This window comes from Colobus angolensis, unplaced genomic scaffold, assembly GCF_000951035.1.
Source record: "Colobus angolensis palliatus isolate OR3802 unplaced genomic scaffold, Cang.pa_1.0 Scaffold515, whole genome shotgun sequence".
NCBI classification, from domain to species: domain Eukaryota; kingdom Metazoa; phylum Chordata; class Mammalia; order Primates; family Cercopithecidae; genus Colobus; species Colobus angolensis.
In genome coordinates, this window is record NW_012118655.1 from 673,780 (window position 1) to 689,413 (window position 15,634).

A 15,634-nucleotide genomic window follows, 5' to 3' on the forward strand; every position below is an offset into this window, starting at 1 on the left:
TGCCTCACAGGACCCTTTATGGTCTGTCTTTGCTTTCAACTCTCCCATTTCTGCTCTTCCAAATCACCACCCCTACATTCACATACACATCTATTTTAAGATCCTGCAGCACTCTTCCTGCCCGCAGAGCTTCTTTCATGTCTTCACATGTGCTCATCTCGCTCTCCCCACTGCCTCTAGCAGGGGCCCCTACCTCTGGTTTGTCTAGATAATGTCTCCTTTTCCTTCCAGATATCAGCATCACCATTACTACCTTGACCACCATGGACCCGACAAGCAAGGATCCCCCTCTGAGTTGTTCCCATAGATCCCTCCTGCTCATCCTATGTCACCTGGGCTGTGATGGGTTATTTCATTATCTTTGCCTATTGTTCAAAAGCTTTCCATAGTATCCCACATTGGGTACAATGCCTGACACACAGTAGGTACTCAATGAATATCTGATGAACAAACATGACCAGACCCCAGAAACAGCGAAATAAAAGGGTTTTTTGGGGCTGGGGCAGCGGGGAGTGGTGTTTCGGCTGCAGAATCCAAAGAGAAATTGTGACTAAGCAGACCCAGAGCCCCAACGGTGAATTATTGACAACACACTGAATGCTCTTGCAGCTTTGTTTCGAATGAAAAGGAAAAACACCCCCAAATTCCATCTTCAAGTAAAAGCACCAGTCCTAGCTGTCATTACTGCACCATTGTGAGATATTGCTAAGTGTTTCCATAGCTCTGTCTGCAGTTATAGAAATCTGTTCTTGCTTAATTTCCCCAGCACCCTCCAGAGAGATGTGAGCACAGAGCATGGCTATGAGTTGTGCTTTGTGCTCTCAGTCTGGACTGGCATTGCTGGCGCCTGCCTCTGACAGCTGTGTTTTGTCTTTGTGTGTGTCCACAACCCCGTTACCCCTAGTGTTGAGAGCAGATTGGACCTGAGGAAGAATCTGCGCTGCCAGAGTTTCAAGTGGTACCTGGAGAATGTCTACCCTGAACTCAGGTATCCGTCCTACCTGTTGGAGCTTTGGCTGGCTGAAAGGAGAGGCCCTCAGCTGTCTTGGTCTGGAGAAGAGGCAGACAGTGACCAACTAGATGAGGGCTTTTATGTATATCGGAGGTCTAAGAAGACCAGTTGGCTCCCTTCACCCCTAAAACCAGGAGGGACCTTATACTGAATCAGTAGCATGAGGGATTGCAGTTAGCCAGTAGCAGTATTTCTCACCTGCTTGCGTTTGAGCCCTGGCTTATAGACTCACTGACACTAGCTCCATTGCGGGCACTCATCCCCATCTGTGGCTCCTGGGTCTTTCCTTGCCACCTCATTCTTAGTGGCACCCTGCCTTTCTCCGAGCTGTGCAAATCTTTTGTAACAACCCAGCCCTGCCATTCTCAGAACACTGCCCACCCTCTCCAGCTGGTAGTCTTGCTAATCCAATGAGCAGTGGACTCTCCTCTCTCCCTGTGACTCTCCTCTAGCATCCCCAAGGAGTCCTCCATCCAGAAGGGCAATATCCGACAGAGACAGAAGTGCCTGGAATCTCAAAGGCAGAACAACCAAGAAACCCCAAACCTAAAGTTGAGCCCCTGTGCCAAGGTCAAAGGCGAAGATGCAAAGTCCCAGGTAAAGTAACTGGCTGGGCATACAGGACTATGTGTATAGTAGAGGGAGGCGGCCAGATGACTCTGCCTCTATCACCTGCTCTTACGTGACATCAGATGCCTATTTATTCCCAGAGATCAGTAGTGGAGCATGAGAGGTGTCATCCCCCTACTCTGCCACTGTACTTACACTGCTTGCTTTCCAAGTGCATAGAGTTCCTCTGAAAGACAGCTTAACAGGCAGCATCTTGCCTATAGGAAATTGCCCATTAAGTTAGCAGGAGCTCAATGAGTTTGTTGTAGTTGGTGTCCTACCTGCTGGCAGCAACCGTGGGCAGGGTCAGGCAAGGCCAATGGCACAGCTAGTTCGCAGATGTGAAATGCAAAGGGGGAGAAGGCTGCCGCTGGGTGACACTGCCTCCTGGGACAGGACGGAATGCCTGCTCTGTGAGTCTCCCAGCTGATTTAGCTCTGACTGGCAGGTAATCACATCAGATTTCGTAAAACCATCACTGTCCGCCACCCTGTCTCTGGGCAGCATCCTTCTTCATCCCCAGCTTCACCTCTGCATCTCCTGCCTCCCCTCAGTCTGCAGGACCATTTGTGGTCCCTTCTCTGAAAGGTTTCCTGTGCTTTACTTGATTCATCGACAGAGTGCCTTCCCCTCCCTGCCATGTTTTTCCAGACAGTCTTCTCCCATCTGAGGCTAGAACTGTTATTTTAAAGGTCACTGACAAATTCACAGCCTGTCTTGTAGCACTTGGCCTGTAGACTGCGTTAAAGCACAGTGGCGCACACCTGTAATCCCAGCACTTTGGGAGGTCAAGGCAGGTGGATCACCTAAAGTCAGGAGTTCACGACCAGCCTGGCCAACATGGGGAAACCCCGTTTCCACTAAAAATACAAAAAATTAGCCGGGCAGGGTGGCACGCGCCTGTAATCCCACCTACTTGGGGGGCTGAGGCAGTAGAATTGCTTGAACCCTGGAGGCGGAGGTTGCAGTGAGCTGAGATCACACCATTGCACTCCAGCCCAGGCAACAATAGTGAAACTCCTCAAAAAAAAAAAAAAAAAGGCGCATTTGTCTATGGCTTCTCACCTGGCTCTGTGGCTCAGTGCAACCCCCTTGTCCTACATTCCTGTTCCTTTCATCTGTTTTCCTTGCTAACTCCTCACCCCCACTCTCATACCCTTCTGGCGGGTATTCACCAAGATTCTCAGCTCACTGTTCTTTTCTCTACAAACCATTTCTTGGAGACTTTTTTCATGCTTCCAGCTTTGACAGTTTCCTGTTTGTTGATTCACAAATTCCACATCTTTATCTATCCATGAATTCAATTATTTATTCAACAGATACTTGCCTGTTAACTATGAAGATGCAGAGATGAAAGACTAGGTTGCAGGCCTGAAGGAGCCCTCAAAGGGCCTAAAGTAAAAATAAGCTAGAAAGTAGCCATTATGATGTAATCTCTGTCCTGGATGGAGTTTTGTCCAGGGTACCATAGAAGTTGCAAGAGAAGGTCATCCAAGTTAGGTGTGAGGCTCAGCGAAGGTTTCCAACCGGACTTGGAAATCAGTTGTATTCTCAGAGATGAGTAGAAATAGGCCAGGTTGGGAAGGGAAGAAAGGGTGGCCCAGGAAAGACCTGGAGCTGAGCAAGGACGCTGGTGAGGATGCTGCCTTTGCAGGGCTGTGGGAAAGTAGCGTTGGAGAGTGGGATGTGAGGGGAGGGAGCAGCAGACGGTGTGGCTGGAGAGGAAGCAGGAGCCAAATCCTGGTCTCTCTTCCCATGCTGAAGAGGTTACGTTTTGTTCTGGGGAACAGGATGCTATGAGATCTCAGGAGAGGGTTGGGAATTGCAGATCTGCAGGTGTAGATCTCCTACCTGGACTCTCTCTCAACACTGGCTGATTGAGTGAGTCCATGGCCACACTGAACTCACTTGTGACTCAAGTCAACAGATGGCCATGAGCACCTGTCAGGCACCCTGGCTGCCTCCTTCGTCCCACTAGCTCTCTCCAAGTGACCCCCTTCTCCCAGGACCCCCAGTTCCAGCCTGGTCCAGCTCCTGCAACTCTTCTTTCTCCTGCACCCTTCATTGTCTCGTTTCTCAGAAGGACTGCTCTTAGATCCCACATTCACTTCTTTACGCTGGATCAGCATTCCTCAATCTCAGCACTCTTGACATTTGAGCTGGACATTTCTTTGTTGTAGGGGCTGCCCTGGGTGTTGTGGGTGGTCTAGCAGCATCCCTAGCCTCTGCCTACTCTTGCCAGCAGCACCTCCCCCCAACACAAGTCAGCACAAGTCACGGCCATCAAAAGTGTCTCAGACATGACCCAATGCCCCCTGAGGGAAAAACCACCCCAGTTGGGAGCCACTGGGTTAGAGTATGGCAACAGCCTCCACTTGCTTCTCCTGCCCTGGCTGCCGCCCTGCCCCCACCCTGATGTTGCATGTGGTCACTAATCTGTTGTTTTCAGTCTCAGCACAGACATCGATGGCTCCTATTGTCTGCCACAAAAGCCAGACTCTTGGCCTTGGTACTTGAGGCATCTCAACCCAGCTCCAACTTGCGGTGGCTTTTCCAGGAACCATCTCTCTGCTCCAGTAGGGCAGGGGAGGGAGCTGCTTGAGTCAGACAGGAAAAGGGGAAGGAAACTGAGGTGTTGATTTTGCTTTAGGCGTGACTGCTTGGCTGAGAGTGACATAATTTGCCCAAGTGGCATTTTGCAAAACGTTGTGAGTAGGTGACACACATCCCTCTCTTCTGAATCTGTGTGTGGGCAGTGCTAGTAGGCAGCAGCCAGAGTGTTGTCTTCCTCCTTTCCCTGGGGCAGGAGTGTGCTTGGTCTGTTCCCAGCAGAATAGGGGGCTTTTCTGGTACGTGACGCCTTTGGCTGCATAAGGAAGTGGGAGGAGAGGAGCCAGGTCTCTATGGCTCAGAGAGGGGCCCTGCAATGCCCTGGCCCCAAGGAGAGTTGTCAGGCCATTATTTGACCAGAGGGTAATAGTGCCCATCCCAGATGACCCTCCTGTCATGTGAAAAAGGGGAGGGACAACAGTCATCTTCGGGCAGCTCACACTCATCCTGGGCATGGCCTACGCGTGAGCAAAGCGTCTTCTCTGGAAGATGGTATTGAGCTGCCCCTCCTCTCTGCCTTGGAGAGAACAACTGGGTTGGTGTCACCACAGTGTGAATGTGGGGTGCAAGGGGAATATTCCACGACAGGACGATGTTCAGTCCACTTCACAGAATGTGCCATGGTCCAGGGACCACTCCTGCTGAGATGCAAGGTGGCCTGATGCTGGGTGAGACACAGCCCCTGCCCTCCAGGGCTCACAGCATGACTCGGATACATTTCCAAGTAATCTGAAGGTGTTAAACCCACATGGGACTGATAGAAATCCACATGACCAGGCCAGCTAAGATAATCTCCCTGAGTATGTGTGCCTATGTGTGTGTGTGTGGTATACACTGACTTATATGGCCTTTCTCTTCTTTTCAGTGTCCACTCCTCCTTCCCATATAAACTACTATTCCTGTCTTCCTGCTTCCCAACCCCTTCTGCTAACACTGGGCTTTGTTGCATTCTCTCCTCTTACAGCTGCTTTGCCCCCATCACCTCTTCCCACCTCTGTCCTCCAACTTTTCCTGCCTGCTGGCCTGTCCAGAGGAAGTCACATCCGCCCCTCAAACCCCTAAACATGGTTTGTTCAGTCTTCTCTGCTCCCACTTCTTTTGTCTCTGAGAGGCCATATCAGGGAAGTGACATAAAAGCCTATTAAGTAGATGTTGCTATTATCCCATCGTACAGATAGGGGCCGAGGTCAAAATGACAAAACCAAGGCTTGGAGAGGTTGCCCAAAGTCATATCCTACCAATAAGGGTGAAGATGGATTTGGAGAATCTGGCCACGTGTCATAGCTCTGCTCTTGCTGATGCTGGAGAGTCAGGGCTGGCTCTGAGCTCTTTTAGACAGGTTTAATCAGGGCAGAAGACACCTGCCCCTGAAATTCCTCTTCCAGGTTGTAAACATTAAAACCATAAATCAGCTCCACCTTGACAGGGGAGAGTGGCGAGAGATTCTTCTTCTTGGCCAGTTTCCAATGACAACCTTTATGAAAAGATGAACGAAGGTTGTACCCCCATGTCAGGGTCTAGGGTGGAGGACCAATGCCAGAGAGTAGTCCCCTCCCTGATTTTGTGGGCACTGGAAAGAGCATGAATGGAGGCTCCTACTCCTGATTCCACACCAGAATGTGGGACACACACCGTGCTGGCTTCCTGTCTTGCCTGCCCCCATTTCTTCACACCCTGGCTACAGATCCAAGCTGGGTCACTCCCCACTAAATGGTCCCCCTGGGGCCTAGGGGTGTGTACAAGGGATATAGTCTACCCTCAGAGGACAAGGTCAAAGGTGAAGAAGTGAAGTACCAGGTAAAGTAACTGGCTGGGGATACAGGACCATGTATGAACCCAGGGATGAAATCTACATAGATTTTTTAATAAGACTTGGTCGTTTTGGCCTGGAGACTCTAGGGTCCTCAATTGTGGAGTAAAAGCACCAGAGAATGGGAACCAAGGGCTGAGTTCAGCTTTAGCTGCCCACACTCTCTGCAGGCCGGTGAGCCCAGGCTCTGGGGCATCCTCATTGTTGAAAGGAGACTGTTTTGTCCTCTGGTTCTGACACTGGCTCCCGATGCTGCTCCACCCCCAGCCCTATCCATTCCTCACCCTGCCTTCCCTCCCTCTCTTGGCTGGCTTGTCAACCTTGGGAGCAAAATGTTTAATCTGAGTGTGTATTGAAGATGTCGGAAAACTGATACCTTAGGTGAAATGCGAGAGAAATACATCATCCGTTTGTAAACATGTGAAGCCCGAGAAGTCTCCAGGTTAACAAGTTTCCTCTTAACTTTATTGGACTCCAGAAAAATATTTGTGAAAGGTAGAAAGAATATAGGTGCACGAATCTAGTTTCCATCCCAATTTAAAAAAAGGGGAAAAACATAAAATATATTTTTAGGTCGTCATTTTACCTGTCTCCCAGTGTGTGGGCTACTGGTTGTGGAGCGTGCAAGGTGGGTACCCTGGGTGAGCAGGTGAAGATAAAGTCTCCCCCTAACCTGGACTGGCACTGGTGCCTCGAGGTGTGTGAGCCTGAGTCTGCTGGCGGGACAGGCTGCGCATACCACCCTTCCTGCCTGATGCCACCCTCCCTGCCCAATGCCACCCCCCTGCCCGATACCATCCTCCCTGCCCGATGCCACCCTCCCTGCCCACACACCACCCTCCCTGCCCGATGCCACCCTCCCTGCCCAATGCCATCCTCCCTGCCTGATACCATCCTCCCTGCCCGATGCCACCCTCCCTGCCCACATGCCACCCTCCCTGCCTGATACCATCCTCCCTGCCCAATACCACCCTCCCTACCCGATGCCACCTTCCCTGCCTGATACCATCCTCCCTGCCCGATGCCACTCTCCCTACCCGATGCCACCCTCCCTGCCTGATGCCACCTCCCTGCCCACATACCACCCTCCCTGCCAGATGCCACCGCCCCTGCCTGATGCCACCCTCCCTACCCAATGCCACCCTTCCTTCCTGTGCTTTCTCAGCACAGCCTTGGGAATGGCTCCATCCCTGCCTCCAGCGTAGCGCCTGGGCAGGATTCCAAAGGAAGGCCTGTAAGGTCGTCTCTCTTCCTCTTGGCTCCCCCTGGTCACCATCGTCAACACAGCAGACAGCAATTGAGCATTTGCTAATGGAAAGCACCACTCTGGGATAGGTATTAACCCATTTGTTTCTTGCAGTGACCCTCTTAGAGACTGACGTCATCCTCATTTTACGTACAAGGGAACTGTGGTAGAGTTGAGTAACTCGCTCAAATTCACAGGGTAATAGGCAGCTCTGTGGGGATCCCAGCCCTGGTATCACCCCAGGGTCCAACAACATGACCCAACAAAAATGTACTGAGTGTGGGCTTTAATCATACATATAAGTGTAATCTTGCCACATGGGAGGAAAGGACAGAATGGGCTGGAAATAAAGAAAGACCCCAGAAGTGGGTCCATCAAAGTTTCCAATGGAAGGAGGTGTGTCTAGGACCCCACCAGGTCATCCTGCTGCCTCTGGAGAGAAAGCCTCCACCAGGGAGGGGCGGAGGCAGACCCCAGCATGACCATAGGCACACTTGTGCTGTTGTCACAGTTGGTACAGTCACTACGGCTGATGCTTCAGAGAGCCAGAGGCATCGCGAGGTCAGTTCATTTGAATGCAGGCTCATCCATTCTAGATGGCTTGTTTGAAGGGAGAGCTTTGAGGCTATGTTTCAGGGACCGTGGAGGTACCCAGTATGGACTAAGAGGTTCAAGGCCCTGGATACGTGGCTCAGGTCCTACCTCACCAAGGAGAGACCAAGTTCAGAATCAACCCTGGGGTCTGCTTCTGGCATTGCCCAGAGTAACCACTGGCCCCTTTGATCCTCAGTCTCCCCTTCTACAAAATGGGAACCATTGTGATTATGAGCATTAAATAGACAATGAATGTGAAGCACCTAGCACCAGGCCTGGCCCTTGAAAGAGTCTCTTACAAGCAGGCATCAGTTTGGCTGTCTTAACTACAACAAAACCAGCAGTGCTGCCCTGCCCTGCCCATGCCTGGTGGTGTCAACCCTCCTGGAGAGAGTACTGACAGATGGGCTAAGGGAGGCTTGGAGAGACTGCCCAGGTGGTATGTGAGTAATGCCAGGGCATGGTTCAGATACAGGCTTGCCACCTGCAGAGTCCAAGCCCTTAAGGTGACACTAGGGCTTCTAACCCTCAGCACTACTGGTATTAGGGCCAGATCCTTCTTTGTTGAGAGGCTGTCCTGTGCAGCACAGGATGTTTAGCAGCATCCCTGACCCCACCCGCTGGCAGCTAGTAACACCCCTTCTCCCAGCCATAGAACCAAAAAATGTCTGCAGACACTGCCAGGGGTCCACTGAGTGGAGAGAGTTGAGAGCTGCTGCTCCAGGCTGATTGCTTCTTGCCTACCAGAGGTGGGGACCTGGGCCATTCCAAGACCAGCTCCTCTGCTGGGGCCCCTCGTCCTCACTGCTGCATGTTTTTTTGGTTTTTTTCTTTTTTTTTTTTTGAGAAGGAGTCTTGCCCTTTTGCCCAGGCTGGAGTACAATGGCATGATCTCAGCTCACTGCAACCTCTGTCTCCTGGGCTCCAGCAATTCTTCAGCCTCCCGAGTAGCTGGGATTACAGGCACATGCCACCACACCTGGCTAATTTTTGTGTCTTTAGTAGAGATAGGGTTTTACCATGTTAGCCAGGCTGGTCTTGAACTCCTGACCTCATGATCTACCCACCTCAGCCTCCCAAAGTGCTGGGATTACAGGCAAGAGCCACCACACCCAGCCCTCTTTTAGTTACCTCTTAAGACAATCTTTCATCCCTGCTTCGCCATCCTGTGCAAGACCACAAGCCCCAGGCTGGGTGCTGTGGCCCACTGCATCCCAGCTTCCACAGCTGTGGCCAGACTGGCATCTGCTAGAGAGAGAAGGTTTCTGACCCCCTGCCTGTCCCGTCCCTGCTCCCACCAGCAGTGGCTGTCTCCAGAGATGTCCTCCAAGCACAGGTTTTAAGACTGTCTGGCCCAGTCACTCCCCTACTCATTCACTGGTGACTCCCCTCCTCCTCAGCCCCCAGCTGGCCTATCCCAGTAGAGGGGGCAGGGCTACCCACACCAACCCCCAGGACGGTCTCTGGGTTGCCCTTCTATGGCTACAGCTTTGGGATAGGAGGGACAGTTCCTGGACCAAACCGAGGGTTGGGCTGCTTATTCTCCTGGCCCAAGAATGAGATGCAGATGAACTGGGAAAGAAGAGAGATTATTTCTGTAACCAGATACAGAGAGAAGACCTGGAAATTATCACCAGACCAACTCAAAATTACAAAGTTTTTCAGCGCTTATATACCTTCTAAGCTATTTGTCTTAGTGTGAGTTTACATTCATCTAAAGACATAAGTGATTAACTTCTTTTAATCTATAACTAAGGCCTGAGTCCTGAAGACCTTCTTCTGGAGCCTCAGTAAATGTACTTAATCTAGATGGGTCCAGATGCCAGGGTGATTACTCTTGTCTCCTGCTAAATCATGGAGGTTTGGGGAGTTCCTTCAGACCCCCAATAAAATTTGTTTAATCCTAAACGGGTCCTGTGAAGAATTCCTTCATCATCTTGTCATGCTTCAAGGCCCAGGAAAAGCCTTGACAAACTCTTGGTGGGCTTTTGTGACATTCCAGCCTGTGTAAGGGCACTGGCCCTTTCAGCCTTTAACATTTAACCTACCTACTCAGGGCTGAAACAGTGGTCGTGGAGGCCTGCCTGTTCAGCTGTTAGGGAGACCTGGCCTGCCACAGGACCTCCATCATGGGCTAGGCTTTTGCCAGGCCCCCAAACGAAGCCACCGGCAGAGGGCCCAGCCCTCAGCGATCCAGGCCAGACCTGCTGAGCAACCTCTGCTGCCTTCCTGGAGTCTGTTTCTGTCTGCAGGATTCTTTTAATAAACCCATTCATCACGGCCCTTCTGGGAAGTCTGACAGGCTGCAGAATGGAAATCTGAAAATGCTCTCCTTGCTTCCCGCCTGCGTGCTCCTGTTTGCTGCTTCTCCTCCCTCCTCTCCTCTTTCAGATGTGGCCAGACATCAGCCTTCCTCTGGGACATGACGAGGCTAAATTATTGAAATGCCAGGAAATACCAGCTAATGGAAAGTCCACTTAGCATGAGGGCTTCATTATCTGTGCACATTCACACATTCTCCTTGGGGGTCTTTGAGATGTTTTCATCAGGCCCTAGCCTGGAGATGCACCAGATGCCCAAGTGCATTTCTTCCTGAAAGGCATCTGTGGACAACAAGGGTCGAGGATGTCAAAAGAACTACCCACACACCCATCCAGCACTTCCAGTTTTGAGACCCCTAGGATATTAAAAAAGAAGAACTGCAAAGTGGGCTCTCACAAGAGGCTTTTATATTTAATCAGTTAATGCTTTTAACACAAAAAAACACAATGTCATTGTATGATGGTGACTGTAAGATAATGGCAGGATTTATTTTTGAAATACTAATCTGTGGTTCCCTACAGACTCTATAGTCAGGTAATGGGTCAGAAGGAATGAACTTCATCTTCCCCTGTCAGTGACTGTTTCTTTAGCCTCATTTCAGAGAATGGTGAGAAGTGTAAATCTGAGGTCAGTTGTACTGACCTCAGGGCATATGGCTTCCTGGTAGTCCAGCTGTTGCATTTGACCTTTTGGCCCTTCTCTCTCCTCCCCACAGGCCAAGGAATATTCTAGGCCCACACCCAGGTGCCCACCTTCTAGATCACATTCTGGATATTTAGGACTTCAGAATCCCCCACTCAAATGGCCCCAGCCTAATTCAAAGCCCTGCGTGGGTCTCATCCCTGGGTTTGTCCTCTGAGGGTGGACTGTGTCTCAGTACACATCCCCAGGTCCAAGGGAGACCATTTAGAAGGGAATGGCTCAGCTTGGATATGCAGCCAAGGTGGGGGAAGACAAGGGGGGCCACTCGGGCTAGAAGCCAGCACTGTGTGTATCCTATGGTCTGGTATAGAATCAGGAGTGTGGGCCTCCATTCATACTCATGGCCCAATTACTCTATTAGAGAGGGCACTATTCTCTGGCCTGCCCCACCCCAGACCTTGGCAAGGGAGTACAACCTTCGTTCATCTTTTCATAAAGGTTGTCACTGGAAACTGGCCAGGAAGAAGAATCTCTTGCCACTCTCCCCTGTCAAGGTGGAGCTGATCTTTGGTTTTAACGTTTACAACCTGGAAGAAGAATCTCAGGGGCAGGTGTCTTCTCCCCAGTTAAAGTTGTCTCAAAGAGCTCAGAGCCAGCCCTGACTCTCCAGCATCAGCAAGAGCAGAGCTGCTGGAGAAAGTTGGTGTGGGGGCCACTTGCTGGTGTATGACTTTGGATAGCCTCTCCGAACCTTGGTTTCATCATCTGTAAAATGAGGATAATAGTAATACCTACTTAATAGGATTCTTATGAAAATTAATCAATCTGTGTAAAGTTGTCAGGATAATACTGGGCACATCACAAGCACTCAATAAATGTCAGCTCTGATTAGCAGCAGCAGCAGCAGCCTGGTCATTGCACCACCTCTGTGTGGACAGACTTCTTTCCCCTTTCAGCTTATCTTGGAGAAAGGCAAATGGGATGTGGAGAATGTGATGTTCACAAGGCCAGAGAAGAACTTCTTGATATGTCCCAAGGAATGTATCTCATGACTTTATTATAGAAAATTTCAAGTATCTATAGATACAGAAGTTGAATAGTATAAAGAACTATATAATAGTATAAAGAACGCCCTTCTCTCTCCTCTCCACAGGCCAAGGAATATTCTAGGCCAACACCTAGGGACCCACCTTCTAGACATGGACGCCCCTTGCCCTGCTGTAAGAACAAGACTCATGGACAGTCTTGTTTCATCTATATTTGCATCCCTCCCCAGTGAGTACTTTCTGATCTAGGTCTTCTCCCAACACTAGCAGTTTGAAAAGAGATAAAAGAATCCTTACACAGGAGCCATTCTCCCACTAGTCTGGTGAGTCGCAGATCAAGAGAGCCAGGCATCATCGTCCAGCAAGTCAGGTTGACTCAAGGTGGATGTATTCAGGACAGCAGAAGGTCCTGAGCCTATGGGAGTGGTTCCTCTGAATCACCCAGGTCCCAGAAAGCAATTAAAGTCTTTCAGCAGCCTGTGGAGGTCAGGAGAGGACCGGGGACCAGGAGGGAAGGTGCAGAACAAAAGGCAGATGACCACCATGTCTGCCTGGGAGACACCTTGTCCTAGAGTAGGAGGCTGGCCTGCTAAGTGGACTTTTTTCATTCTTAGGCCAAGGGGAAGTAGCCGGTGAGTAACCTGGTCCAGAGGTTCAGGGTCAACGTGTTTCAGGGATATAGTGGAAATAGATACAGCCCTCAAAGGATCCTCTGCAGTTTCCCTGGGGGACCCAATTCAAGAATCATCTTCTTTGTCCCCAGATGGAGGCAAGGGGTAAATGTTATCCTTATTTTACAACCTGGGAAAAAAACTGCTTCCACCAGCACTTTCTGCCCCACTGACTTAAGAACTGGGAAGTGCTTATGGCTTCATAAGCCACAGTTACTCTGTGATCTCTGGCACTTTGGAGGAAAAATGTTGGAATCATTTCTCATAATGAATGACACAGCATGCCCTTCTTCCTGATGCCAACAGAACTCTGCTTGTCAATCCCATTTCTCAGTTTTTCTCCCTGCAAGAGCTCAGGGTCCAAAAGATCTATTATTCTGGCGCATGCACTCTCCTGAAATAATTTTAATCCTCGTAACATTCTTCATTCCCTCAACCCTTCTTCATTCATTCCCTTGGAACACTTGTTCCATTTGTCCTTCCATCTGCCTCTTGTCGTAACTCTCATGTGCTCTAGGCACTGACTCAGACTCCCTTTCAAAGAAAAGGGGACAGCCTAAAGATATCTGGTATGGAGGGGCTGGGAGTTGACCTGCTAGGTGGCTGCTTGAAATGCCAAGTGCTGGGAACATACCCCCTCAAGACGTTTTCTCCAGACAGAAACTGTGGAGCACACAGCTCAACTGGGGTTGTTGTTCAGGCTCCTGCCCAAAGGCCAGAATTGTTCAGGACTCCCAGAGGCAGCCTGAATGGCCCAGGCCCAGGCCCCTTCCTGGGGTATTGGATGCAGATTTCCATGGAGATATGACCTCTGAGTCTGTGGCACTTGAGTCGCATTTTCCAACGTAACCTTGGTGATCATTGCCTACTGGGACCCTTGGTGCTTCTTATCAACCTGTGCTAACCACACCCATAGGTGTGGTTGTATCCCTTGAGTGGTGGCTTCCTAGATCCTCAACAAACCTTCCTGGTTTCTTTCTCCCCAGGTGTGGGCCTTCACTTACACCCAGCAGATCCTCCAGGAGGAGCTGTGTCTGTCAGTCATCACCTTGTTCCCTGGCGCCCCAGTGGTTCTTGTCCTTTGCAAGAATGGAGATGACAGACAGGTAAGTGCTCAGCAGGTCCCTGGGATGTGGCCATCTCCATAATGTGACTGCCTGTTTAGGGCTTAGTCTCATGAGCAGGAAAAGAGAGAAATTGTTAGAAGAGGAAGATTTGATAAGAGAGGTCAGGAGAGGGAGGGAAAGTGCTGCCTGGGACCCCCTCTGTGTTGCTAGCAGCAATGGCAACATCCACCCTCACTGGTTAGCCTGCCCCATGAAAGCCTACTGATTTCCACTGACCACACCATGCCCATTCATCTTCTACTTTCCTGTCATTGGTCTGTTCCCCACCTGGGATCCCAAACAAGGATCTCAGGGTCACAAGGATGAGCAAGACTTGACCCTTGCCTTCAGGGCCCTGGGCTCTGACAGTATGTCCCCCAAACTTCCTAGCATTCTGGGCACATCAAATGCCCAGTTCCTCTAGCAGCAAAGTGATGTCTCCATTCAGTTTCTTGCCAACTGAGTATTGGTGTTAGAGAGAACAAGATTAAAATGCCTGTTTTATGGTTTACTGGCTGTGTGACCCATGGCAGGTTACTGGACCTCTCTGGGTGTCCATTTCCTCCTCTCTGAAATGGGGTTGAGGAGGTCCACTACGCAGGGCAGCTGTGACTGTCTCTTGGCAGTAATGTGCTTAGTACCTGCTCCGGGGTGCTTCCCCTGATGTGTCCAGTCCCTCCTTTGTCGTGCGAGGTCAAGTGTGAGAACCTGCTGCATGAGACTCGCCTCTCTGCTCTGGCCCCTCGTGTGCTGACACATTTTGAAGAAGCCCCCAGCCCCTCCTGCCATCACACTCACTGCTCCCACCACCCCAGCTCTTCCCCACTTCCCTGCCATCATGCAGATGCTGAATGTAGACCATTTCTTAGGCTGCTCCTGTGACTAACTCGCTTCACATTTTCTGGGCTACTGCTTGGAAAGTTGCTGCCTCCTAATGAGTTTTCCTAGTAAACATATTGATTTTGCTTTTAACTTTTTTTAATCCAATTTTAAAAAAGAAACCAACAATAGTACCTGGCAGAGCAATTAGTTACAGTTTTAGTGCTTATGAAACCATGAAATCAAGTCTCTGAGTGACCCTAGACATGAGGCACCTACCTTTCTGACAATGCCAGAACTCATTCATTCACTCTCCTATCTGTCTTACCAGCAATGGACCAGAACTGGTTCCCACATCGAGCACATAGCATCCCACCTCTGCCTCGATACAGATATGTTCGGTGATGGCACCGAGAATGGCAAGGAAATCGTCGTCAACCCATGTGAGTCTTCACTCATGAGCCAGCACTGGGACATGGTGAGCTCTTGAGGACCCCTGCCAGAAGCAGCGAGGGCCATGGGGTGGTGCTTCCCTGGACCAGAACAGACTGGAAACTGGGCAGCAAGCAGCCCGCAACCACCTCGGACATCCTGGACTGGGAGGTGGAGGCAGAGCCCCCCCCCCCAGGATAGGAGTCACTGTCTCAGGGAGGACAGAGGAAAATATCACAAGCCAATGGGACTCAGAGACAAATCCCACATGTTTTCAAGGCCGTTAAGTTCCAGTCCTGGCCAGTCTTTTCCTGACTGGTATCTGGAGACAGAAACCTAATGGGAAGTGTTTGTTGTTCCTTTTCTTACAAAGGAAGCACTCTCTGGAGGCCAGAGAGAAAAGCCTTCTTTGTCACTAGGCCAGGACTACATTGAGAGATGAAGAATGGAGGTTGTTTTCAAAACAAATAAAGAAAACCTTAGAAGTTGTCTCTGGACATCTCTTGCTCTTTCCTTCTTATGTTGGCTCAGGGCTAAGCTGAGCTCTTCACGGAATAGGGGTATGGGGTGGGGAGCACCTGTGGCAGAGTGGACAAAGATAGGGAGACGGGAGACCTGTGCCCTTATCCTGGGCTGCCACCAACTAGCTGTGGGATCTTAAAATGACATGTGACTTCTTTGGCCCACCATTTCCTGTTATGTCAAAGTGGGAGAG

At 50.3% G+C, this 15,634-nt stretch overlaps 1 protein-coding gene across 4 annotated transcripts in view; it reads left to right on the forward strand.

Annotated features, from left to right (window-relative positions):
* GALNT14 (polypeptide N-acetylgalactosaminyltransferase 14) overlaps positions 1-15,416 on the forward strand; it is a 228,318-nt gene extending 212,902 nt beyond the window's left edge. For all 4 annotated transcript variants that reach the window (XM_011960556.1, XM_011960559.1, XM_011960557.1 and 1 more), the window contains 4 exons: positions 905-988; positions 1,465-1,609; positions 13,549-13,668; positions 14,819-15,416. In XM_011960556.1, the coding sequence (XP_011815946.1) occupies positions 905-988; positions 1,465-1,609; positions 13,549-13,668; positions 14,819-14,977 (508 nt within the window). In that variant the 3' untranslated portion in view covers positions 14,978-15,416. The remainder of the gene's footprint in view (positions 1-904; positions 989-1,464; positions 1,610-13,548; positions 13,669-14,818) is intronic.
* Positions 15,417-15,634: the final 218 nt, after the last annotated feature.